The sequence below is a fragment of the Electrona antarctica genome (genome assembly GCF_951216825.1).
Source record: "Electrona antarctica genome assembly, chromosome: 12".
NCBI classification, from domain to species: domain Eukaryota; kingdom Metazoa; phylum Chordata; class Actinopteri; order Myctophiformes; family Myctophidae; genus Electrona; species Electrona antarctica.
The window spans coordinates 45,190,631-45,218,347 of record NC_136793.1 but is presented as its reverse complement, the minus strand read 5'-3'; the positions used below and the strand labels follow the sequence as shown (position 1 = coordinate 45,218,347).

Sequence of the window (27,717 nt, the reverse complement as noted above, 5' to 3'; positions counted from 1 at the left end):
CTTGCGGTCTTAGTTGTTTCCTTGTAAATTAGCCATGGTTCACATTGCTCGTCCTTAGACATCATCATCCTACCCGGAAAAAAAGACCCATACAAAACTACTTCCTGGCCTTGACCAAGGATAGTCTAAGAAGGATAAGACGCGAAGACCGTACGGGCGACGCCATGTTGCTTTGGAAGGAAAGAAACATGCGCAGTTGAGACCAAGGAAGCTGAACGCGGAAGTGTTGGCTGCATATAGCCCATTGCGCATGTTTCTTTCCTTCCAAAGCAACATGGCGTCGCCCGTACGGTCTTCGCGTCTTATCCTTCTTAGACTATCCTTGGCCTTGACAGCCCATACATGTTGTTTTTTTTGGCTTGTTTTCATAGTACCCGGCTGCTTGTTTTTCTCTCACATAATCTGGCAACACTGGTGATGACAAAAATCATGACGGGGTGCAGTTACAAAATTAGGCATATCAGTGCGCCGTGTCAGATGAAATGGCGCATGATCGAACTGACATGGATGGATAATAGTTTGCTCTTATTTATTCACATGAATTGGATTCGATATTAAAGCCAATAATTACGTGGTTGTATTTGATATTGTTTTCGTGACGCGCTGGTTCTCGGTTTCCCCAAGTGCGCATGTGCGCGGAAGTATATGACTGGAGCACAACAGGAAGTAGCACAGAGAGGAAGTGCGATTACTTTTATTTACTTTTTTCTAAATGGCTCTGATAAATAAAATACTACGTGAGGGAGTAATATAGAAAAGGCTGGTAAATTAACTGCATAAAACGACGACAAAGTAAACAATATGACAGTATTTCTTAATCTGTAGCCTGAGCCTCGGTTTTGTTGTCTGTTGTTGCTACCCGTGGTTGCTACTGGCAACGCTTGTCAAGCTTTCAGTGGTCATCCAATCACAGAACGATCTGTTACTAAACCAACCAACCACAAGCCGCTACTCGGCTCAAAACACAACACAGTCTTCACAAAGAGAAGAAGTCTGGAGTTTAGCTGCTGTGCTGTATATTTATTAGTGTGTACAGTTAGTGTATTTTAGCTGTATGGGTAGATATGACCATGTCCAGTACTGATTGTCCTTAAAAGGCTGTTTCTTTTTTCGAGTGATTCAGAATGAAAACGCGAGACTCGTCCCCGCCCGTCCACGTCCATGTCTCAGAGAAGACGCCTGTGCATGTCCATCGGATGAGAAGTCCTCCTAAGACCACCTCACGGGTTTGTTTGTTTCACCACTCATTATTAAAGTTACCATTTCAACACAGACAGGGCCGTTATGCATGCCGGTATACCGCCATTCATAGAGAGAGAGAGCCGGGACAGGGCTTGTACAGTGGGGTGGGGAACGGTTTTGATTTGCTTCACGGACAAGCTTAGCCACGTCTGTGAGTAACCTCACCGACCCCGTCCTCCCCCGTTAGGGGTGAGGTGAGGAGGTCACCGCAGACGGTCAAGCAAGATGCATATTATTGGCATTGTGCAACAGGCAGCACACACGTTAAACCATTGCCTCTTTGTATTGTAGCTCTTTTCCTATTTTGGGATAACGGTTTTTTGAAAGGTGCGACAGCCCTTTCTGTATGTGCGAGATGGTCAATAATGTATTAACCAAATTAAGGTCCCACCGAGATTTGAACTCGGATCGCAGGATTCAGAGTCCTGAGTGCTAACCATTACACCATGGAACCCTGTTAATAATGAACGGGTGTGCCCTCATTTTCTGGAAAACTTTGATCATTATCAGCGATACATATGAACAAATCGTTACAATACATCTGAACATAAATGTCCTCTCACAGGAAGGAGATGACATGTTTCTTATAAGAACATTGTTAATGTGGCAACCTGCACAAGTGTGGGAACTGGAATTTTCCATATGTGCGAGACTGTTGAATGTATTATTAACCAAACTAAGGTTCCACCGAGATTTGAACTCGGATCGCAGGATTCAGAGTCCTGAGTGCTAACCATTACACCATGGAACCCTATTTCTGTTGAAATGGGTGTGGTCTCATCTTCTGGACAACTTTGATCATTATCAGCGATAAATATGATCAAATCGTTACAAACTGTCCTCACAGGAAGGAGATGACATGTTGCAAAGAACTAAAACTTTTCTCGCCAAGAACCCCCACATTATTGTATTTGTCTGTGGACTCCCATCTGAAAATATTTGTGCTGGGGAGTGGAGCCCCAATACAAGATTGATTTGTGTTGTTAAAAAAAATCCAAAATTATTTTCAAGATTTCTTTGAAAATAGCTGATGTATAATAGGGTTTAAGTAAGATTTTTATGCTGTATATCAACTTACTACTTTTGCAGGGGACCTCCTGGAACTATAGCTCCCTGGAGCCTGCTTTGAGCGATAATAAACAATGCACCCTCCCCGTCACATTCTCTTCTATGCAGATCAGGACCAGAGAAACGACACCGGATGCTGGGAACCATTACCCCTCCGCCAGGTCCAAGTCCCGTAGCCCGTGGATACCTCCGGGCAGAGTGTCCTCGCGGGGAGACGTGGGCTCATACAAGTGGCAGGTCTCTTTACTGTTATGTGTTTATGTTTCCCCTCTATTTTGTTACTTACTACTTACTCTATTTTGTTTATTTGAAAAGGATCCCCATTAGCTGATGCCATGGCAGTCAGCTAGTCTTCCTGGGGTCCACACAAAACACATACAAAAATAAAACTACAACATGAATCGCATTCATTCAGTTACATCATTATCAATATAGAAAACACAATTAAATGAACATGGTTTCACCTCGGCGTGCGTGCGTTTGTTAAAAACTGTTCTTGTGCACTTTGTAGCTATGAAGACTTCTATTACAAAACGCTATGAATCTTTGGGTTGACCCCCACGGTCAACTGAAGCTTGTCAATTCATATTTCTAATATGTCAAGGACCATCAAAATGATATGTATTTGCCCGCCGACCCACATCTCAAAATGTTTAATGTTCACTTTAAAAGATTTTCCACAATATTTCTAAACTACCGGTAGCAGATCTACAAGCTCATAGCGCTCATATAGCTGCTATTTTTGAATAGCCAAAGTATAACATAATGGTTACAAGTGGTTAAAATCTAAAATGACACAGATGCTTTCCCGGCCTTAATGGGTTAAAGAAGTCCAATTATCTGCTTTAATGTTTTAGTTTGCTCATTTTGTACGAGTAGTGTCCCATACTTTTCAAAAGGTGAATGGAGAGATTATCCAGGCGTTCATTCATTTATTTTCATATTTTAGAGGTCCACCCAGCCATTTGCATCTGGATCAAACCACGGTAACCCGGGCAACAAGGAGGATGCTGAAGAGGGATACTGGTCATGTGAGACACGTGGCAGTAAGATTGACAGGCTGATGATGGACGCAGGGCCGCCTAAGAATGAGGTGTAGCAGATAATAATAATACGAAATGAGCCATAATCACTCAAAAATAATTCTTGTATGTCGCTCCATGCTGTGGATGCCTCTAGAACTATACAGTTTTAAAGTAATAATTGGTTGGTTTTTTGTGCTCTTCAGCCGAAGCTGCGGATGAAGGATTCTAGACTGGGTGCCACAGAGGAAGAGGAGCTGGTGGCTGCATCCAAAGATCTGAATATCAGGTAACGAAGAGAATCTGTCGCCCGAGACATTGTTTGCTTTACACCTCATCTGCACAGGCAAGGAGCGAGCGACGCGACGGCAATATCGTCCCTGAAAAACTGTCCTGATTTGGAGCGTCTGCCATTGCATTGCATAGTAGCAATAGCAATATATAGTAGCGTGTAGATCTCAACCAATAAAAGTAGTGATGGGAGGCAACCAGGCAAACACATCGGTATCGACCGATTTGAGTTGTTTTTAGATTAATCGGCATAGTTTCGTTTAATCAATCAGACCGGTCCGATTAATCGGTCTGTCTTTACAGATGAACAAGCCCAAAGTAACCGCTTGAACAGATCTACAAGCTCACAATATAGAAATATAAAAGTATTTAAGTTAAATGTGACTTGCCTAAGCCTGCAGTGCAGACACCCTGTTACATGCATTTTTCAGAATGGACAAAATTATTATAATTTTTCAATACAGAATGAGATCATATCGACATCGGTAATATCGGTTATCGGCCATGACAGTAATTAATTATAGGCTATCGGATATCGATATCGGCCAAAAATGTCTCATCGGCACATCCCCAAATAGAAGTGTTTGGGGGCCACGAAACCTCGCTCAAATAGAGACTCTGCGAGCGAATAGAGGAGGGGTGGACGAGGTCGCTGCACGGCGCGCTGTCGCTCGCGGTACGTCAGGACAGGGCTGGACTGGGACAAAAATTCGGCCCGGTCATTTTCATACAAACCAACAGACAACTACACAACCCTTTGTTGCTCTCACAAGAGTGCTGGCAAAAGGATTCAAGATAGAAGATGGTTTATTTGTCATTCACTGCTACAAGTACAGTGATATTATCATGATGGCACTGGCAGAATGGCAGCATGCCCAGACCTGTCCTAACCCTAACCTAACCTAACCCTAAGTAAAAAAAAATAAAACAAAATCTTTTCTTCAGGGTGGCCCCCTAGGGGGCGCGGGTGCGGCCCACCGGGAATATGCCCGGTACGTCCTGCGTCAGGACAGTCACAATGAAAAAACACGTTCGTTCCAAATTCGCTCACTCGCATCGCCGGCAGTGCGGATGAGGTGTTATGCCGAGAGAGAGAGAGAGAGAGAGAGAGAGTGCAGAGCGAGAGGAAGCTGGGGGGAGAGAAAGGGAGGGAGGGGACACAGGTCTCTGTTTGGAATCGACGGTGAAAATTAAGTGGTCGATGTACCACACACTGTCAGCGTTCACAGTACACTTACAGGATGCCCTGGCTGTTGCCCCGTTCAACCAATATATCCGTTAAATCAGCGTGTACTGTATATCAAATAATGATCTCAAGAAATATAATCTTCTACTACTACTACTGCAAATAATACTGTGACATACGTACGGGTTGCTTTCAGATCAGATTCCGCGGTGCACCACGGGGACATAGACCTGCTCCTGAGAACACTGGTGGAAGCTGAGATTGACGGCGTCTCCATAGCCAATCAACTGTCAGCCTTGAAGGACACGGTAGACAGCCTGCCCAAGGTAAAGATGACCTGCTAGGACAGGGCTGGGCAACTGGCGGCCCGGGGGGCCACATGCGGCCCCCACCTTCACTTAATGTGGCCCTCATGGTTAATGTCAGAACACTGATATAATATTGGTTTCAGCTGTTTACAATTCCACAACATGCGAACATGACACCGCTTTAATTACTTCAGTCTAAATTAGTAGCTCAATGCTCAACACAAGTATAATTACAGGCATTTGAAATTACATAAAAATGTTAATTTTCAGGATTCCAATTCAAAAATAGCAACGAATAATTCAAGATTTCAATTTGAATATAGCAAAAATAGCCGATCTACAAGCTCAAAACGCGTCGCAGCGCGACGCGTTTTGAGCTTGTAGATCGGCTATTTTTGCTACGACAGTAATATTTGGCCCTAGGGAGTGAGTGTGGAAATATAGTGGCCCTCTCCATCGTCAAAGTTGCCCACCCCTGTCCTAGGACCTAGAAGATGACAGCAAGGCTTCTTCTAGGACCTAGAAGAAGCCTTGCTGTCATTTTCAAAAGTGTTTTGTTGAGTCACTCTCAGCCTAGCTCAGCTCTCAGCGTTGCTTCAAATTTGGTGACATCAGTGTTCTCAGCTGTTTTCTACTGGGGAGGGGCGGAGGAGGAGGGGCTGGCGCTCAGATCGGTGAACCAATAGGATCCACCAGCTGTTTTTGCCGGCACCCGCCCCCCTCTAGACCAGAAATCACACAGGCTGAGGCAGGCTACCTTCAGCCTGGCGTTCCTTTGGGTGCGTGTCATCTTGTAGATCGTCTATTTTCAACTGCCGCCCAAAGAAAATGATAGCGTCTACAGCGTGGGTCTTGCCCAGCCTGGAGCAGGGGTGTCAGCCTGGCCCCGGAGAGGATTTGTCTGTGTTTGTTAGATGAAAAGGTGAATGTGAAAATGTATATTTCTAATGTGAAAATGTATTGTGACAATAAATGTAGTGAAACGTCTTAATTGCCAGCTCTTATGACTTAGTTTTAGATCTGGAGGCGTGGGCATGTCTTAAGTTCAGACATAAGTAAGTGCAAAATAAACAAAACGGGGTTTAGAATGAATCCTGGGTAGGTGTTTGTTGCAGCAAGGCCAAAAGGTTGAGCAATATATCTCTTATTTTATAGGATAAACGACTGTCAAAGATGGACGCCGTTTCACTTGGACGACAGCGGGAGTTATTGTTGGAAAAGATTGAGATATTTGACAACACAAACCGCATCCTTCGGGAACGTCTCAGAGAGTGGCGCGACTATGAGGTAAGTTATTTTTCTTTCTTTTTTCACGAAAAGCCATGACACAACCAGTTTAATTCGAAAGCTAAATTCAGAAAAATGGTTCCAGAACGTTGTGTCAGGTAAAAACTGCAGTTTTTTTTACCATGTTATAAAACACGAAAAACACGTCCTTGGCACTCCAGGACATCATGAAAAAGAAGTTAAATAAGTCCTTGGCGACCATTGAGTTACAGTCCCTTTTAGATTCTAAAGGGACTGAGGAACTAATGTAATTGACAGTCTAAAGTGGGGACAACCTGATAGCCAAGTGATTACGGCGCATACCACATGGGCACCGCATAATGCTCTTATCAGAAAGTCATCCCCGGTTTCATTCCAGGCTGGCCGGACCATTGGCTGTATGTGATTGCGAACGCAGCGATTGCGAATGCAATGAGCGATTACTATGGAAGCCTGCCTGGCTTGTCTGTCTGTCTGTCACGCTGTAACACCGCCCGCCCGCCACAAGAGGGCGCAGCTGTATCACGCACGCATGCACACACACACACACACACACACACACACACACACAGTAGGAAAAAAAACCTAAAAAAAAGAAAACTTAAAAAAAGAGTGTGTGTGTGTGTGTGTGTGTGTGTCAGACTGCCACAACAGCTGCGTTCGCTTCCCGAGTTCACGCGTCTTACTTGTTCACTGAGATTATTAAGATGAAGTATGTTTCTCATCATGACTCCAAACTGAAACATTTATTTTTCTTCTTCCACTGCTAGAAAGACGAACTAACAAAAAGAGTGGCTGATTGTGAAGCAGAAAATAATGTAAGTAAAGTAATGACCCATATATTTAATCCATTATGTCGGGTTAGGGTTCATGGTCGTAATCGTAACAGTTTCATGGTAAACCTATGTTGTTATTTCAGAGGTGCTCAAGAAGATAGCAGATATACAAGCTCACAGGCAGTGCACTATGAGCTTGTGTAGCTGCTGTCTTTTTTTAACGTGTAAAATATTAGTTAAAGTAGTTACAATCTAAAATGGCACAGATGCTTTCCCGGTTTCCCTTATTTTACATTCTTTTGTCATTTGTCATCTAATACAATCTATATTACAAAATATTGTATGCCACTTAGCTTGCTCTAATTGGCCAGCTGCCGGCATAGATGTGACGGATAACTAATCAGTGCACGCTCATCACCCCTCCTGGCCATTTTATCACCCCCCTCAGCCAGGGCGAATAAAGGCTGGGTATATTTAAAAACATCTTAAAGGGCCTTGCAAACGGAGAGCGATAGAACGCGCCTATAGTTCATTTTCAATGAGACCTGTGTTTTTGCTCGGAGAAGTCGCGGTGCGACAACGCAAGCGTATTTACGTGAGCGCGGTCCCGTTAATTTGTTGCACGCTCTCGTTACGTGCACACGCCCGCGACTCACCAGATCTGGATTGTGTTTAGCTTTTTTTTTTACCCGTGCGTTGTTGCGCCCCCTCTTCAACAGACCTGTAGGAGACCTGTGTTGATCCAGGCAACAACGCCTGCGTTCCTCGCTTCACGTTTGCAAGGCCCTTAAGGCTGCTGATGATGCCTGACAACGAATGCCCAAATGATAGTGTATATTTATATTTTCCAGGTTCTTTTGGCCAACCTCAACAATAAAGAGAAAGAGGCTACCAAGCTTGCTGAGCTTTTGGAGTTTCAAAAGGTTTTCATGATTCTGCTATCTATTTTTTACCACACCTATATAATTGGCCAATTGAAATGGAAACAGTAAAACTGGTACTACACTTTACATCACACGATTGCGATATATAACATGTGTCATGGCCCTCAAATCATGGTTGCTGTGACATACAAAGTTTACGGGTGAATTAATTTGCAAAGTTACAAGATCCTTTATCACGATGTTTACTAATAGGAGCTTGTATTCATTCATGCTGCAATCTTCCAAATCACAGGACAGCGTAATGACTACTGCAGAGCTATCAAAAACTCTCCAATCATCCCGCAACGACCTTGAAACTCAACTACTCATGAAAGAAGCGGAGAACAATCACCTAGCTGCCCAGATTCAGGTTTGTCACAAAGCAAATTGACTGTTATTCAAACAGGTAGGTCATGAGCTCGTTTAGGCTAGCGCTAAACACAGTAAAATGTGTTGACTGTTTATCTGTGTGGGACAGAGGATAAGGGGTGGGCAATACGGAAAGAAAATACAATATCACAATTATTTTTCAAGCAGTATCACGATCCACGATATTATCACGAACGTTTTTTTTTTTTAAAGTTTACTTAAAGGACCACTTCACCACTTTTCAACATCTCTTCATATAATTGGTCCTCACTAATGTTCATGATAAAACACCACCATTTTTTCCTACTCAGTCTGTGTCTCATAGGAGGGCTTTGGGCAGTTCGGACACCCGTCCACCAGTGACATCATCATTAGGCAGATTTTTTTTAAACAAGATTTGTTTTAAAATATATTTAGATTTGTATTATCGTGAGAACGATGGCTTCAACTTTTGTATTGCAACTTTTCAGGAAAAGAAAGCCTGCCGTTTCTATTAGCTTGGATTCACAATCGATGATGTCACTGGTGGACGGGTTTCTGAACTGCCCACAGCCTTCCTATGAGACACAGACTGAGTAGGAAAAAATTGTGGTATTTTATCATGAACATTAGTTAGGACCAATTATAGGAAGAGAAGTTGAAAAGTGTTGCAGTGGTCCTTTAACTTAACAGTACAACCACCTACAAGGTAATAAAAATTAAAAAAAGTAACAGACCATTTAGGCCAAAACCTTTGGCGAACGAAACCGTCGTTCTACAGAAGTATAAATTAAGGTATAGAATTTGCATTCACTGTATCACGATATATAGACAATATCTGTGTATCACCATATCTCTCCACCCCCTACAGAGGATGGAGCAGAACTACAGCTATCAGCGGCAGGAGTTGAAGTCTCTGCAGGAGGAGTTGCAGGCGCTGAGGCAGCAACGAGAGGACGACAGAGAGAGACAGAGCGTGGAAACCATCGCCCTGTTGAAACGTCAGGCCGAGCAGGCCCAAGAGTCCGCCAGGCAGCTCACCACACAGCTACAGGAGAAGGTAACATCTAGGTTGATCTATAGAGCGTCGCAGTCCCGCCCCCTTTCCAGACCCGGAAAAGAATTCCCCGTTCATTTTCCTCATAGACTTTTCAAAAAGTATTTATTTAAAGACGTTTACGCCGAGGACAAAGCCAACTCGAGTCGTGACGCATCATGACAATAAACACAATGTTTTGGGCCGAACAAATAGAAAAACAAAACAAAAAGTGTTGTAACCTGCCTTTTTCTTCTTCTTTCTAATTATTTGTTCGGCCCAAAACATTGTGTTTATCGTCATGATTTGTCACAACTCGAGTTGGCTTTGTCCGCAGCGTAAATGTCTTTGAACTAGAAAAGTCGCAATTTTGAAAAATTGTGTGGTTGCCGCAGTCGCTTACATAGGCCCCTCCCACTAATTTTGCCAGCCAATTACAATGTCACGTCACCCCATGTGATCACGCGTAAGTGATCACATGGGGTCACTTACGCGTGTTTTTGCGACAAACGGTTACATTTCTCGCATTTACGGCCGAACGATACGCACTACCAAAATTCTGCAGTTGGTGTTTTAATCGGATAGGTCCGGAGATCATGTGTGCCGATTTTTGTGAGATTTGGACAAAATCTGTAGGAGGAGGAGCCAAAAGTGTGTTTTGGAGAAAATTCAAATTTGCAGGATTTGTTTTCCTGACAATGGGCGTGGCCTATATGTGGAAATGCATCATGACCCAAGGAATCCATGGAAAAATATTTTTTTATTTTACGACTTACGGTTCAAGACGCAAAGTGGGCTGTTATAGCGCCACCATGAGGCCGACTGATGATATTCCTTTTCAATTAATTTTCATAATTATTATGAACCTCCCCCCAAGTCTTGTAAATATGGCACTTATGGTCTCCAAAGGAAAAAATACTTAAATTGGAGCCTTAATTAGTCTTCGAACTTCCCATTATAAGTCTATGGAGAACGAATTAATTAATATCAATTAAACTATACAACGGATCTCTTAGCAATGAGCAAGCACACGATTCCCGATGAAGCCGGTCGATTTGACATATGGCTCCAGTGCGTGCGGCAAAAACTGTGGGAGGAGTAGTGCGGCAAATTATCGCTCATTTACAATAACAATAGTCTGGGCATCCACACTAAATAGTCTGGTTGCCCTGTTAGGGCATCCACACTAAATAGTCTGGTTGCCCTGTTAGGGCATCCACACTAAATAGTCTGGTTGCCCTGTTAGGGCATCCACACTAATAAATATTTTTTGAAAAGTCAATGAGGAAAATGAACGGGGAATTCTTTTCTGGGTCTGCAAAGGGGGCGGGACTGCGACGCTCTATAGCAAATTATCGCAGCAAGCACGGTCAGGACCCGGACGAATTAGTGACATCTTTGATTGGGGCCAGATCGAGTCAAACCGAGACTAGTCACATCTGTCCCAGAATATAACCTGATTTCAACCAGCATAAATTCTGCCCACTAAGACGGATGTCCTGGATGAATCAGATCGAGGCCAAGGTTCATGTTTTAAGTTGTTATTAGAGAAAGTAAAAGTTGAGTGTTAATTTTTTTCATTTGCATCATAGTAAATAGTAAATTTTGCATCATAGTAAATAATAAAAAAAGAAATCGCCCCCCCCTGTCAAAAACAGCTAAAATCCCTAAAACCTTTTCTTCTTCATCTTTTACTTTCTCTAATAACAACCTAAAACATGAACCTTGGTTGAAAAAAAACTAAAGTTGTCCTTTAAATCATATAGTTATTTAAACTGGTGAAGACGTCCTGGAAATGACGTAAAGATCATCTGGCCTAGTCCTGAACGTACCGGGAGGACGTCATCATAACGTCATTTGGCTTGCTTGTAATCGTCTATTTAAATTGAGATTGGAACATTTATGTATGTATGTATGTACGTACGCACTCTCAGGAGACCCAGCTAGCAGAAGCCTTCTCGGCATCGAAGGACTGGCGCGCCCACCACTCTAAAGAGGTGGCTGTCAAAAGTCAGCTTGAGGATGAAATCACCTGTCTTAAAATGTGAGTACGCTCAGACCCTTGTCTGGTTTATTTTATTACTTTAACCACCTCAACCTATTTTTTTGGGGAACATTCAGGGGAACATTCTTACAGATCTTTATCAATAGACCCATTCTGAGCCTTCTGACTAACCCAGCAGGCTCTTTTTGCTTTGTTTCCACCCTGGTTCCACCTTATGGTTGGTTGTTTATGTGGAATTTGCTAAAACATCTACAAACATAATTTATGCCCAGTCACTAATTCGTTTTTTTTTTCTCCTACTCGGTCTGTGTCTCATAGGAGGGTAGGCAGTTCAGAAACCCGTCTTCCAGTGACGACATCAATGGGGAATCCAAGCTAATAGAAACTGCATCGTCCTCACGATAATAACATTTTTTATTTTATTTTTATAAATAAAAAATCCTAACGATGATGTCACTGGTGGACGGGTTTCTGAACTACCCCCAGCCCTCCTATGAGACACAGACTGAGTAGAAGAAAAAAGTTGCTATTTTTATCATGAACATTAGTGAGGACCAATTCTATGAATATACGATGAAAAGTGTTGAAGTCGTCCTGTTTAAAATGTAACTAAGATAACCAAAGTGTTTACCAGCCAGGTGACTGAACTGACCACCAAGCTGCACGCTGAGGAGGACAAAGGCCGAGCGGAGAGACAAGAGCTGTTGGACCAGCTGCATCATCTGAGCACTGATTGCACCTCTACCAAGCTGGAGAACCAGAGACTGAAGGTAGATGCTTCGATAGACCTGTAAATAATTACGTGTTTTATAATAATGCACTTTACATTCCACAGAATCTCAAAGTGTTCGTACGATGTGCCAACTTATCTGTTTACTAACTAAATCAACTTATCTGTTTAATAACTAAATCAACTTATCTGTTTAATAACTAAATCAACTTATCTGTTTACTAACTAAATCAACTTATCTGTTTAATAACTAAATCAACTTATCCGTTTACTAAATCTGCCTTACGTTAAGTGAATAAACGCTCGATAGCTGCGATGTTGGCACAATTTAATGTTCATAAAAACTCAATTGTTTTTTAATTATACCAAAGGTGCATCAGTGTATCAGTGGTTTTTCAATCCTTTTCATATCAAGGTCCATTATTTATTCAGTATTTGAGCGACCGACCACCACTCAATGAAATTTTGCCTCTCAGACCCAAGACTATTTTGGATTTTGTCGTTATTTTGTCCACAATTCCATGCTGTATTGATGTTGGCAACATAGGAGTGATAACAAGCAAACGTTCAAATTCAAAATAACTATTATTTTACATTCTCTAATTGTGTAGACATCTTGTAAATTAAGTAATGCCGATGTTTAACAATAACCTCACTCTCGAGAGCGTAATATGAAACCAAATGAACCCGTCGGTGTCCATTTGGTTTCATTTTACGCTCTCAAAAGAGTTAAAGACCTACACGGGTCCATTTGGTTATACCAACTCTCCATTTAGCTGGGTGGGACCACCTGGAACCTCCTCAAGGACCACTGGTGGTCCCTGGACCACTGGTGGAGAACCACTGCTGTAAATGATAGCTTTAATTATCACAACTTGGAACAACTATTGTGAACTGATAATAACTGATGGATTAAACTCCACATTGCATCTCATTTGGAAGGTATTTTACAATCAGAAATACTGAAACATACAGTACGTATGGATTATTTACGTTGTGTGTGTGTGTGGTGGTGATTATTACTGTTGCACACATTCTAATTCCAACATTGATGAAGGCATGCGTCCCAAAATGTGTGGTGCTTTGGTTTGACTGCTGCTGCGCATCCTTTATCATTATTAAACAAGACTCCTAAGACTATTACAGATAGTGCAGATTGTATAGTCCTTTCTACACATTCTGCTCTGCCATAATTGTTCTTGTTTCATTTTATTTTTCTTCCAAAGGCTTCGTTGGCCTCATCTGAGGAAACACTCCGATTTGTTCAGTCCGAAGTACTTCAGCTTAAAACGTCTGTTAGGAAGCACGAGAGTCTGGTGGACAAATATAAGAGTAAGGTAAGGCTGGTGGGCAAATATAAGAGTAAGGTAAGGCTGGTGGACAAATATAAGAGTAAGGTAAGGCTGGTGGACAAATATCCTACTATAAATGTGCCTCGCCTCTGTCTGCGTGCGTGTGTGTGTACGGTTGTAATACACGCAACTCGAGAACCGTTTGACCCACCGACTTCAAATTTGACACATACGCGTTCCAAACCACCACAGGGAGTGCAGTGCCTGGCCTCGAGTCTGTGGGACACGCCGTTGTCCAGAAAGACAGCAAAAGGCTCTGGTCAGGCTCTGCCAGTGGAGCTAATGAGCCATAGTCCCCTCACCTGTGCAATTTCCAACCTCTGCCTCAGCCAATTGATTGCCATGGCAACCCCACACCTGCCCCCACAACTTAACCAGTCCCCTTTTCACAGTCAGTTTGCACTCTTCAGACACAGGCAGACAGAGATCTCCATATACAGTATGGGCACAAAAGGGACACAGACAGATAGTTAAAACGGGTGCTATGACAAGTTGACGACGGGTATTATTAGGTTCCCAAGTTGGTTCTCAAGTAGGCCGGTGGCCGACGGGCACGTACAGGTCTAGTTAGACTAAAGGCCTTTTCAGACGTGGAACGACTGACGTGCTTGTTCGCCAACCTTAATGCATGTTCGGACTAACGGGACTTCGGATCTATGGGCAGTTCCCGCGTCACTCGCTCCCTGTCTCAATGGACCTGGTGGACAAATATAAGACTAAGGTGGTTGCACACTGGACGCGTTTTTCGGAAAACCGATGGAGAAACGCCACTAAAAATCTGAAAAACGTGCTCTGTGTGCAGGGACCTTAAGTGTACATCTGTTATTTTTGCGCATGTGAACCTTGTGCGCTGCCATTACATTTGCGCTGCGCCTCCTAGGATGCGGGTCTAGTGGTCTACTATATTATAATCATCATATCAACAGTGATCCCCGTAAAAAAAGACATGCTTTTATAACTAATTGTCTCCACCAGGCCGAAGGCATGGGGAGAGAGTATGTTTTGCACTCCGTCCGTCCGTCCGTCCGTGTGTCCGTCCGTCCGTCCGTCCGTGTGTCCGTCCGTCCGTCTGTGAACAGCTAATCTCTGGCACCGTTGGCTTGATCGCAGCCATACTCTGCAGTCTGCACACACACTCCCTGAATGCCAGAGCTGAACCTCTGCTCTAAAGTTTTCACATTGGCCTGTTATAGCGCCACCAGGAGGCCAAATGTTTTGACAGTACACCTACAGATTTTGTCCAAACATTACGCAAATTGGTACACAGTCTCTCTAGAGCCATTCAACGAAACGGGTCTTTAAGATTTTTCAGACTCCATCCTGATTGGCTACGATTGGCTTCCAAAGTTCGCAGGAGTGCTCCGTTTCAAACAAAATGCTGCAAATCATGAACACATCGTGTGATTTCCGTGAAATTTAGCACGCACATTCCCACTAGGCCGAGGAAGAAATGCCACTTTAATATTTTCAACTCAGCCTCATGGTGGTGCTATAACTGGCCGATTTGTGTTTTTACCTATAACTGCACCGATCTGTGTAAAACCATGTATGCACACTCCCTAGAGGCCAAGGAAAAACCTTTGCCTGGAATTTTTCACATCTGCTCTTTATAGCGCCACCAGGAGGCCGACATAATGTAAAACACATTTTCTAATATTACTCCTTCAGATTTTATCCAAATTTCACGCAAATCGGTACACATGCTCTCCATAGTCATGTGATCATGTGATTTGTTTGATTTCTCATAATTATCCATCCTGAAGTTTTCAGGAGTAACCCGTTTTGTACAAATCGCCACAACTCCTCAACGCAGCGTCCGATTGCGGTGAAACTGTGCATGCCTATTCCCACTACTAGGCTGAGGAAGAAATGCCACTTGACAGTTTTCAAATCAGCCTCATGGTGGCGCTACAACAGGTCAAGTCGCGTCGCCCACACACACGCACACACACACACACACACACAAAAACCCCGAATAAACATGTTTATATTACTCCTAAACATTTTGCCAAACATCACACACACTCCTATCCTCCTGGTGGAGACCTGTGCCCAGAAGGGCACTTTTTCTAGTTATTAATGCAACCTCACAACTGCCGACGCCCGACGGCTATTTTGGCTATGTTCCTATATTTGGTCCTCTATAAAGTCCGAATGCGTTCACACCAGTAACGAACCGCACCTTGGTTCCTTTGGAAGCGGACTGAGTTCGGCCTTTTTTGGCGGACCATGGTTCGTTTATTTGATCCGCACCAGAGTTCGGATGCACGTTCACACCAGCCGAACCAAAGGGGTAAAGCGGACCATGGTTCGTTTTAAACGAACCAAACATGTGTGAAAGTGCCCTACGGTGCAGTCCACCACAGCATTATTCTCCTCTCCTTTTTAGTCTAAAGTATACCTCAGTGATGAGTATTGAGTAAGTAGTACATTAGGGTTACATTATTTTCAACAACATTTCTGAATAATTCAAATGCAAATTAAATTGCAGTGTGTGATTTCAATAGTATGTTTTCATTAAGTTGCAATATGTGATTTCAATAGTATGTTTTCATTACATTGCAATTCGTAAATGGTGCATTTATATAGCGCTATTATCCAAAGTGCATCACATTCACCCATTCACACACACTTTCATACACCGATGGCGGCGGAAACCATGCAAGGCACCAACCAGCACATCGGGAGCGATTAGTGGGTTCAGCGTCTTGCTCAAGGACACTTCGACACCAACTCTGGGGGAGCCCACACAGGGATCGAACCGGGGAACCTCGCAGTTCCCATCCGGCTGCCCTACCGGCCACTCTACCCATGAGCCACTGCCGCTCTCTATGTGATTACCTTTTCATTAACACATTTAGAGTGTCCTGACAGTTTTCTGAAAAACCCTATGTTTCTACGCCAGTCGTTCTCAAACAATTTCATGTCAAGAACCCCCAAAGAAACATGTAATTGGCCGCCGACGACCCCCATCTGAAAATAATGTTGTTCCAGGGACTCCACCAGAAGCAAAGATTTGAGTTCAAAACGTAAAAAAATGCTCTGAAAGAATGTATATATTCAAAGAATTGCGCCACATTTTCACGATTTTTCAAAAATAGCAGACCTACATAATGCTTTAAAACACCAAAAAGGGGCCTGGGCCGTGGCTCAGCGGTCCAGGCACCTTGGCCGGTAGCCCAACTCTGGCAGTGTGCCGCGGGCTCGACTCCCGATCCCAACGGCCTTTACTGCATGTCACTCCTCCATCTATCTCCCTCATTTCTGTCTGTCCCTCTATAAAAATAAAAATAAAGGCGAAAGCAGAAAAAAAACATAACAAAAAAAACCCCCACCAAAAAGGGGTTCCTGTCCAGAATGGATTAATTGTACGGTCCCAATGACCCCTGTGTTGTCGTCGTCGTCCCCCAGGCCCACCAAGCTCGCCTGGAGTCGGAGGAGCACCACCTGAGGCTGGAGGCGGTGCAGAAGGAGGCGCGGGACATGAGGGGAGACCTGGAGAAGGAGATCGAGCAGGTCCGGAGGCAGCTCGTCTGCCGCCTGCAGGACCTGGAGCCTCTGCCCGAGAGGCTGCGCCACAGCGAGGCCCAGCTGAGAGAGGCCCAGGGGCAGCTGGCGCTCGCCCACGGGAGGAGGAACGCCGAGCAGAGCGCCGCCCTATCCGACCTCAGGCACAAGGTATACTGCATTGTGTTGTGTAGAGCAGTGGTTCCCAAACCTTTTCATGTCAAGGACCCCCCCCCCCCCCAAATTGACACCAATTACCCCATATCTTAAAAGATATGCCATAGACCCCCCCATAGTTGCTGCGAGAGTGAGGTCTAGCCAACACCAACTCGGGATTCCTGGATCGCTGCCCTCTACAAATTCCTATCCAACATCAGGTTCTTGAGCTCTGCAGTGTTGTCAGCCAAGCACGTCTACATAGGTGGTACTGGTACGCTTCTTTCCCCATCCTGGCTTTGCCCTCCCATAGGGTCAATTTACTTCCCTCAAGTTCCCCCCCCCCCCCATCTGAAAATATGTTGTTCCAGGGGACAAGAAGCAAAGATTTGAGTTAAAAATGTTCACTCTGACAGAATATATATATATTCAAAGATTTGCGCCAAAATGGCAGACCTACAAGCTTGTGGCGCGGCACCGAGTGCCGCGCCACGAGCTTGTAGATCTGCTATTTTTCACTAGCTAAAGTATAACATAATGCTTGAAACACCAAAAGGGGTTCCCGTCCTGAATGGTGTTAAATAAATGTGTATATATATATGTGTGTAGGTGGAACAGCAAGGCTCTCGTTTGGAGACCTTCCAGCACAAGAACGTGGTTCTGCAGGAAGAGAACAACCTGCTGAAGGAGAACGTGGAGAGCTTGGAGAGGTACACACGTTTATCACGTCGCCATTTTGCGAAGGTCGACAAAACGCATTTAGAGATTTTAATATCATTTTAGACCTGAGGACGTTTCTACACAAATGCCTATTAAATCAGTTTTCTGAAAAAAACGTTCTTTCTCATATGTCAGTCGTTCTCAAACATTTTCACGTCAAGGACCCCCCCAAAATATATATGTAATTGGCCGCCGAATCCCATCTGTAAAACATGTTGTTCCAGAGACCACCCCCCCCCCAGAAGCACGTTTTTGAGTTACAAACGTTCACTCTGAAAGAATATGTATTCAAAGAATTGCGCCACGCTTTCAAGATTGTTAAAAAATAGCAGATCTACAAGCTTGTAGCGCTACGACCCCCTACAAGCTACAACCCCCCCCCCCCCCAAAAAAAGTCGGTATATATCGTGCTTTGAAACGATTATGCTTCAGTTACACCCGCCCCCCCCCCCCCCCCCCCACCTCTCCTCCAACTTGTTTTGTCTTATAGGAAACTGGAGGAGAGCACATTCGACAACAGAGACACGGCTCAGGTTGTGGTCGTGAAGGAGGCCACCATTAAGGGCCTTCAGCAGCAGCTGGAGGAGCGGACCGGCGACTGCAGCCTCCTCTCCAGGCAGCTGGAGCACGCCCTGGAGGACTCCAAGAGACAGGTCTGTCTGTCTGTCTGCCTGCCTGTCTGTCTGTCTGTCTGCTTTGGAGATCACTTTCATCATGCCGGCTTCTGGCGAAAAAGTTACCATCTTCTGTGTGGAGTTTGGATGTTCTCCCTCTGTGTGTGTGTGTGTGTGTGTGTGTGTGTGTGTGTGTGTGTGTGTGTGTGTGTGTGTGTGTGTGTGTGTGTGTGTGTGTGTGTGTGTGTGTGTGTGTGTGTGTGTGTGTGTGTGTGTGTGTGTGTGTGTGTGTGTGTGTGTGTGTGTGTGTGTGTGTGTGTGTGTGTGTGTGTGTGTGTGTGTGTGTGTGTGTGTGAGAAAAAATGCAAATACTTTTTCCACCACCGTGGGGATGTTTACATTTTTTTTTGTACATTTTTCAGATGGACGAGAGCATGCAGAGGGCCTTTTCTAAAGAGCGCTGCTCCCAGTCCAAAGCGCTGGACCTGGAGAGCCAGCTGAGCATAGCCAGAACAGAACTGACCCAGCTCAACCGAAGCAAGGAGGAAGTGTGTGACATTTCTTTATCCCTCGCCACATTTGACACACACTATAAAAATGTGCATTTAACCCATTCTGACCTGAGATCAGATTCTAAAAATGTCTTCTACGTCCTGACAGTTTTCTGAAAAAGCTATGTTTCTAGGTCAATGGTTCTTCGATTTTTCAAAAATAGCTAAAGCATAACATAATGCTAACACCAAAAGGGGTTCCCGCCCAAAATGGGTTAAACTGTCGTGGCCCGAAATCAGTGCTCCACAATTAATCGACAAAATATCGCGATCGAACATCTCATTTTGTGAAGAATTGTGCAGCACTGTCCCAATACATATTACTTATTAATCTTATGTTTTTGCTACAAGAGAGAGACTTTTAGTCAAGCTTTGATGTTGTCTGTGTAAAGCCACAGTAGTTAATGGCTCCAGGTGCCACATTTTTAATGTAGTTAATGTTCAGCAGCAACATACAGACTAAAATACAATAAATATTATCATGGAAGAAAATGAGAATTGTCTAAGAATCGTGATCTCAATTCTGTGGAGGAAAATCGAGATTCACATTTGAGCAAAAAGGGTACAGCCAGGGACGTGCAGAGTGTCAGAGGGGCAGAAATCCCGTAAGAGGGCACTTTTGGACAAATAGCAGATCTACAAGCTCACAACGCGTCGCACTGCGACGCGTTGAGAGCTTGTGGATCTGCTATTTTCGGGGCGCAACCCAGCACTCTTTAGCCAGTGGATATGCTGTGTATACGACAAGGATTTCTAAACACATTTGTTCAACGCAAAATACTGTGGAATACAAGTTCAGGAGACTTCGGTAAAAATAAAAGCCATTCTCCTGAAGGCTGCCTTCCGGTATGTGGCACGGAAAAGGAGCGACATTTAGCATTTCTTTCACCATCAGTAAATGCTGCATTCGTGGTCTGGAAAGGGCAGTTGTTTTTACAGACGGGTAAAAGGGCAGGGGGCTGAAGCCCCCCTTTGATTTCTATGTGTGCACGTCCCTGGGTATACACAAGGGGCCAGTGAGGCTATTCAACGTTGAAGCACTGGGCCCTAGTGGTAGGAGGAGGGACTACAGGCGGACCCGTGGATTCATGCCCGTGCAGCTGGGCTTTAACATTGAGCGCTCGGTTGCACTTCCGCATTTGACCACCAAAATGTGGTGGTCAAATGCGGAAGTAGACGTTCTGAGACGGTACTTCCGGCAGTCTTCCGGGTGCTTCAAAACGCCACTGAGCAACTTCCACTGACATGAATAGCTGGGGGGGGCGGAGCTTCGCGCCAGTTCAGTCTCTATCCTTTTATATACTCTATGGGTATACAGCACTAAACTGAGACTTTGTGGTGTTCCTTTTCCAGATGGAGCGTCGTTTCCAGTGTCAGCTGAAGAACGTGAAGGACAGACTGGAACAGTCGGACTGTACAAACCGCAGCCTACAGAACTACGTTCATTTCCTCAAAGCCTCGTACGGGAATGTGTTCGGCGACTCTTTACTTGCAAACTAAATACGAAACACATGTTTCAAGCACTACATATTTGATAGAAAACGTCCTATACAAGTATAGAGCACCGACGTCTGACGTCAACATCGCTAGAGGGCGCCAAGTCCACGGGTTCAACTACTTTTTTATTTGCATTGTAATCCCCATAGGGGGGATTTTAGATCGCCTCATATAATAACAAATAAATAAACAAATCATCCTGGCCGTTTCGCTCATATGGATATGAAGAATCAACTGACTGAGAGAAAACACAAATGTTACTGCTGCTGAATTAGTTATTGGTTATTTTCGCTAGAAAAGTGACTGACTGTTGTAAACGTTCCCTCTGGAGAGGGAAGTCTGGAGCTGTTGCCCACGCGACCCGACTACGGATAAGCGGTTGAAGATGGATGGATGTTGTAAACGACACAGAGACACCTCCCCAACAATATCACCGGGACAGTTTGTTTATTTTTGGACCACAATTATTATATGAGACGAATCTAACATGGCCCAATCTAAGATGTTTTTCTCCATAGAGAAATACTTCTGTGGACCAGGGGATTGAGCGAGTGATGTCAGGACTTTGGTGCTCTAGAACTATAAAATCTTTTTCTTATATACCTATTTTAGACTTTGACATGGTTTTTATTAATTGTATGATGAACCCAGTGAGACAAACTTGAATTGTTTACATTTAATTGTGTGACTTACTGTAATAAATGAATGTTGCCAAGGCAAATTCCTATAAGTTAATTTGCACTCGGCTGATTCTTCTGCCTCTAACCCTAAACAAAACCTATAAGGATGTCGAAAGCATTAATGATAGACAAATATACACAATGCTATGCAAAAAACATATATAAACGAGTGGTGAACAAAAATAAAAAATATATTTTAAGAAAAAAAGTATGCTTTCTTCAGCACTTGCACTTAAAGGGGAAAACCACCCATTTTCAACATTTTACTATGTCATTAATATACCTTAGAGCTGTTGTGTGGACATAATAAAAAAAGTCCCCCCATTCTGTGTTTCCTAGAACTGTAAGTATGAAAAAAATCATTAACATGGTGAAACACATCTTGATGATGTCATCAAGATGCGTTTCACCATGTTAATGATTTTTTTCCCAGACCTCTAGTTCTAGGAAACACAGAATGGGGGGACTTTTTTTATTATTTCCACACAACAGCTCTAAGGTATATTAATGACATAGTAAAATGTTGAAAATGAGTGGAATGCCCCTTTAATGACTAACACTAATGAGGAAACCTGGATGCTATCTTGTTTCCTTTGCTATTATGATGTATAATTACTAGAATTTCGCCGCCCGGGGGCGGCTCATCCTAGTTCTGTTGCAGCGCAATGGGAAGAAGGAAATTGCGAGATTTGACAGACTCCACTTCATGTTTCAGCTGTGTTTTTAAACCCAGTATTGTGCCCTTCACATGTAGTAACGGATGGGTATTATTATTATTTGTTGTATTTTATTGTCACATAAAAGCAAATTAAATTGAAATAAGCACACATGAAACTGCTTTTTACTGGATAAACTATCAGTGTTCTCCTAAATGTGTCAATCTTTGTCAACTCAGCACGTGTTGACAACGCATTGTAAACAGAAGCCGTGTGTGTGTCACACCAAAAGTGGTGACCTATAGAATCCTGTACATAGAAGCATCACGCAATCGTCACCCCTACACAGCTGTCATTAATGAATGGTCTTGACTGGATTGCCTATGCGTTCAAGTTATATAGGGTGAAAACCGTGAAATGCACAGGCTCATCTTACATCGCGGCTGGCTGCCAGTGCAGGCAACATGCACATTTCCAAGAAAGTTTCAGGGCACACTACTTTGTCTAACAATGTGGATTAGAGTTTGCTCACTTTTCTGCTGGTCAATTGGAGAAAAAATGTAAGGACTGGAAAGCTGTGTGTTTCTCTATCTCTCTCCCTTTCTCTCTGTCTCCCTCCCTCGCTGGGGTGAAGACGTGTGTGCTCTCTCTCTCGCTCTCTTCTCTGTCCTCCCTCTCTGGGGTGTGTGTGTGTGTGGGGGGGGGGGATTAGTTGCGCTGCCATCGACAGTGCTATACTTCTCCAGCAGCGGTGCAGAACCGAGAGAGTGACACATTCTGTTGGATGTGAACTGCGCAACTTTTAGCTTTAAAGATCGGATTGTGTAGTCGCACCGGTGCTACAAAGTGAATTGTACAACTCGCACGGTGATAGTTTAAGTCGCAAATGCGAGTACCTAGTCGCACTGTCGAGCCCTGTGTGGTGTAGTGCCATTTGCGCTGCATCGCGAGGCGATCCAAAATCCCCCCCCCCCCCCCGCGCACGCACACACACACACACACACACACACACACTGTACGTAGCTGTTTGTTGTTGCAGCGCGCGTGTGCGTGACAAGCAGCAATTTGGCACTACCAGTTTTCATCCAGAAGATGGCAGTAAAGACTTTAAAGTTCTCTTAGACATGATATAACAACTGCTCTCAAAGGAACTGTCCATGGTTTGGAGAATTTGAGGATAGAGACCCATGACTTAAAGTATTCTTATTCTTTTGGCCCACACATGGGCAACATATGGCCCGAGGGCCAGCCCCTGCCCTTTGACCATCTCAATCTGGCAGTCAAATTCCTCAAAGAAAATCTCAATGACCCTCCAGAAATCTACATCTTAAAAGGCAGCATTTTATGTTAATGCTTTTGAGGGGGATTAATTTAAGATTGAACCCACACTAATTATTAGTAATTTGTGTACCGTCCATTTGAGTACTGCATTCCATATTTCATCCGTATGGTATGTATACTCAAATTATAATGTTTATAACAATGTAACAGTGAAACAGTCCTTGAGTCCAGTTTTAACATAATTCAGCACTATAGTTATCGAAGTCAGTATGTCACTATTTTACAAGAGAAACCTGGCCAGAAGAAGGCCAGCAGCAAACCTAGTTAAATTCAACATAAAACATGCTTATACTAGTCATGCAGACTAAACATAGAAAATAAGAAACAAGAAAAAAAAAAATATTGATAAAAAAAATGTAGTTAGTAGTTACCAATTAAACGGACACCATAACTGCACTGGCCATAAGAACACTCTTAATTGTGACATTCCGCACACACAACTGCACAATAACCCCCCCCATACAAATGGAAATAAATACATTTGGGGTGCTCCCCAACTGGTACGCCCATATCAGTCATGGTTTCTTCCGCAAATACATATACATGATACATTATTAAATTAAATCACATTGATTGAACATATCATTTGAATTCACTGAATGCATTCCCATAGGCGAACAGTAACACGACAGCACAATGATAGAACAAAAGCAAAGCATGCTGGGAAGCCTTCCTCCTGCCACTAACCACCTTACAGCCCCCTACAGTCATATTTCAACTGGATAGTGAATCACAGCGAACTAAGACACTGTCTCTTTAAACTCCTCATATGCGCACACGCACGCACGCACACACACACATGCTCTCTCTCCCTCTCCCCCTCTCTCTCTCACACACATACACTCACTCACACACACAGTCACTCACACACACAGTCACACACACACACACACGCGCACGCACGCGCACTCTCTCTCACTCTCTCTCTCTGTCTCTCTCACACTCACTCACTCACACAACCAGGAAGAAGTGAATTCAGTCAGCCGTTTGGTGGCCCTGCAGACAGTCAGCAGCAGCAGCAGAATGACACAGCAAGGAGTCCAACTGGACCAGGAACAGTTCTGCTGCTCCATCTGCCTGCATCTGCTGAAGGACCCGGTGACCGTTCCCTGCGGACACAACTACTGCAGCGGCTGCATCGAGGCGTACTGGACTCGGGGCCCGGAGGCTCAGAGAGGCGCGCACAGCTGTCCACAATGCAGGCAGACGTTCACGCCGAGGCCCGTTCTGAGGAAAAACACCATGCTGGCCGAGGTGGTGGAGAGACTGAAGGAGACGGGAGGAGGAGGAGGAGGACTCCAGGATGTCGTCGTTCCTCCTCCTCCTCCTCCTCCTCCTGATTCCTGCCATGCTGCCGGACCCGGAGACGTGGCCTGTGACGTCTGCACGGGGAGGAAACTGAAAGCCGTGACGGCTTGCCTTCAGTGTCTGGCCTCGTACTGCGACGCTCACCTCCAGCCGCACCGCCGCTCCCCTGCCTTCAAGAAACACAAGCTGGTCAAAGCCCCCGCCGCCGCCGAGCTCCAGGCGAGCGTCTGTCCTCGGCACGACGAGGCCGAGAAGATTTTCTGCCGTACCGACCGGCGGTGTATCTGTTACCTGTGTTCCATGGAGGAAGAACACAGAGGCCACGACACGGTCCCGGCCGCGACGGAGCGCGCCGAGAGACAGAAAGAGCTGGACGCGAGTCGGCGGACGATCCGGCAGAGGATCCGGGAGAGAGAGGCGGACGTGAAGGCGCTTCACCGGGAGGTGAGGTCTATCGATGGCTCTGCCGACAGAGCGGTGGAGGACAGTGACTCCGTCTTCACTGAGCTCGTCGCCTCCGCGGCGAGGAGACGATCCGAGGTGAGGGAGCTGATCCGAGACCGGCAGAGGCTCGAAGTGAACCGGGCTAAAGAACTGAGGAAGCGCGTGGAGCAGGAGGTCGCCGAACTGAGGACGAGGCATGCTGAGCTGGAGCGGCTGTCGCACACAGAGGATCACGTCCATTTCCTACAGCGGTACTGTAGCGGCTCCCTGTCAGCGATCGGTGAGTCTCCACAGACGGTCAGCGGCCATGTCCGTCCCCTGCGCTACTTTGAAGACGTGACCGTGGCCGTTTCGAGAGTCAGGGACAAGCTGGAGGACATTCTTCAAGAGGAAGGGACGAACATTTCAAAGACGGTGAACAGAGTGGACGTTTTACTGTCGACGCCATCGGAGCCCAGGACCAGGCCCGATTTCTTGCAATATTCCTGTCCAATCACGCTGGATCCAAACACGGCAAACCAATACCTGACTCTGTCTAAAGAGAACAGACACGCGACGGTGCTGAAAAGACAATCGCATCGTCAGCACCCAGAGAGATTCACGGGCTGGTGTCAGGTTCTGTGCAGAGAGGGCCTGACCGGACGCACTTACTGGGAAGTGGAGTGGCGCGGAGACGTCTACGTGGCGGTCGCGTATAAGGACATCGGCAGGAGAGGGAACCGTGAGCAATGCGTGTTTGGATTCAACGACAAATCTTGGTGCTTGCACTGTTGCAAAGCGGGTTACGATTTCACCCACGGGGACGTCGCGACCAAACTCCCAGCAGGTCGGGTGTCGTCCAGGGTGGGCGTGTACCTGGACCACGCTGCCGGTACTCTGTCCTTCTACGCCGTCTCCGACACCACCACCACTCAGCTGAGTCTCCTCCTCCACAGAGTCCACACCACATTCACACAGGCCCTCTATCCTGGATTTAGGCTTCTGTCCGCTTATGGGGACACTGTTGAGTTGTGTGACCTCAATTAGGTCAGACTTTGTGGTCGTTATTCTCTTAGCAAACTACAAAAAAAAACATAAAAAACATTAAAAAAAAACATCAAAACATTATTTCAACTGTACTGGACTGGATCACTGTAAGACAGTGGTTCCCAAAGTGGGGTCCTTGAGGGAGTTCCAGGGGGTCCCCATTCTAAATGATAGTTTGGAACCAAATGGACCCTTATGGGTCTGTAACTCTGAGAGTGTACAGATGGAACCAAATGGACCCTAATGGGTCCATTTGGTTCCATTTGTACACTCTCAGAGTTAAATTAACATGGATTTTACAATATAAATTGGGGTCCCATAGAAATGCCATTAAATGGGGGTTCGTAGCCTAAAAGCATGTAAAACTGGGGGTACTTGAAATTAAACTGGTTGAGAATCACTGCTAGAGCCGTAAAAATCTTCTCTTATGGGGGTCCCACCTCACCCCTGCCCACTTTGACAGGCTGGAATGGCTTAGGGTCGACGACAGAGTACAGCATCTTGCAATGGGTCTGGTCCACAAGATTCGATACACCACCAAGATACCCATGTACCTGTCTAAATACTTCCTTAATGTTAACGAAGTCCACACCCACAACACTAGAGGGAGTGCAACGAACCATGTACAACCCAGATTCGGCACAAACAAGGGACTAAATTATTTTCGCTCCTATATGCCACCAAAATGTGGAACGCCCTACCAACAGTCATTAAGACATGCAAATCCCTTGACTCCTTCAAAACCGCTCTCAAAGGGCACCTACGGATGGCTGCAATTCGAAACTGGCCCCCGTAAAATCTGAATCACCCCCACCGCACCCCCCCCCCACCCCTTTTTCCCTCACTGTATATGTTTCTTTTCCCTTTTTACCTCCATTATGATGAATTCCTGTTCTGTTCTTTGTCTATATAGAAGTGTCTATTTGTACGTCTCTAAATGTTTTGATGAATTGAACAAGGTGGACCCTCTTGTAAACACGTGTAATGCTTAATTGGGTCGTCCACTCACAGTTAACAGCCTTTGTATTGAGTTTGTGCTTGAAATGTACTGTAATTCTGCAAACTGTTAATAAATATTTCAATCAATCAAGAGGAGAGGAGAGGAGAGGAGAGGGGGAAGAGAGAGAGGAGAGGAGAGGAGAGGGGAGAGGACATGAGAGGGAAGAGAGAGAGGAGATGAGAGAGAGAGAGAGAGAGAGAGAGAGAGAGAGAGGACAGGAGAGGAGAGGAGAGGGGACAGGAGAGGGAAGAGAGGAGAGGAGAGTAGAGGGTTCAACATACAGTCCTGTCTCCCACACTGTATATTGTTCATGGTGATTCATCTTTCCAAGACTAATAAATTGCTGACTTAATTGCATGTGTTAATTTGACTTCAAATGATTCCAGAGATTCTGCATATGGGCACAGAGGCTGCTCTGACTGTGACTTAAATTATTTCTGTATTCATTGTTATTCTTTCATCTCTGTATCCCTTCCATCCATCCATCCATCCATCCATCCATCATATCTGTTTCTCATGAACTTCTCAGTGAAGCCATTCAGAACTTAAGGACCATCAGACTATTCCATATATTTGTTTGGTTGGAGGCTGGAGGTCTGTAATTTATAGGTATTCTTGCAGCTAATGTATCTACATTTTTTAAAACGACTTTACCGTCAAATAA

The 27,717-nt window shown here is 44.8% G+C and overlaps 2 protein-coding genes across 4 annotated transcripts; both read left to right on the top strand.

Moving 5' to 3' along the window:
* The first annotated feature begins 451 nt into the window (after positions 1-451).
* LOC306933569 (outer dense fiber protein 2-like) lies at positions 452-21,497 on the top strand. Of its 3 annotated transcripts, XM_079515837.1 has the most exons (19): positions 452-682; positions 1,124-1,226; positions 2,419-2,547; positions 3,260-3,403; positions 3,539-3,621; positions 5,006-5,135; positions 6,273-6,404; positions 7,154-7,201; positions 8,011-8,082; positions 8,336-8,452; positions 9,302-9,490; positions 11,401-11,510; positions 12,106-12,241; positions 13,428-13,538; positions 16,965-17,231; positions 17,826-17,926; positions 18,427-18,589; positions 18,973-19,098; positions 20,455-21,497. In XM_079515837.1, exons 1-19 carry the CDS (start codon positions 630-632, stop codon positions 20,599-20,601), a joined length of 2,361 nt encoding a protein of 786 aa, XP_079371963.1. In that variant the 5' UTR covers positions 452-629; the 3' UTR covers positions 20,602-21,497. The 3 variants fall into 3 exon arrangements, with proteins under 3 accessions (XP_079371963.1, XP_079371965.1, XP_079371964.1); XM_079515839.1 differs by lacking the exon at positions 8,011-8,082; XM_079515838.1 differs by lacking the exon at positions 452-682 and having other exon boundaries at positions 951-1,226; positions 20,455-21,496.
* Positions 21,498-24,298: 2,801 nt separating this feature from the next.
* Positions 24,299-26,053, top strand: LOC306934425 (tripartite motif-containing protein 16-like; the record flags this gene model as incomplete). The annotated part of the gene is made up of 1 exon (XM_079516994.1): positions 24,299-26,053. The coding sequence occupies one exon, from the start codon at positions 24,299-24,301 to the stop codon at positions 26,051-26,053; it is 1,755 nt and encodes a 584-aa protein (XP_079373120.1).
* Positions 26,054-27,717: the final 1,664 nt, after the last annotated feature.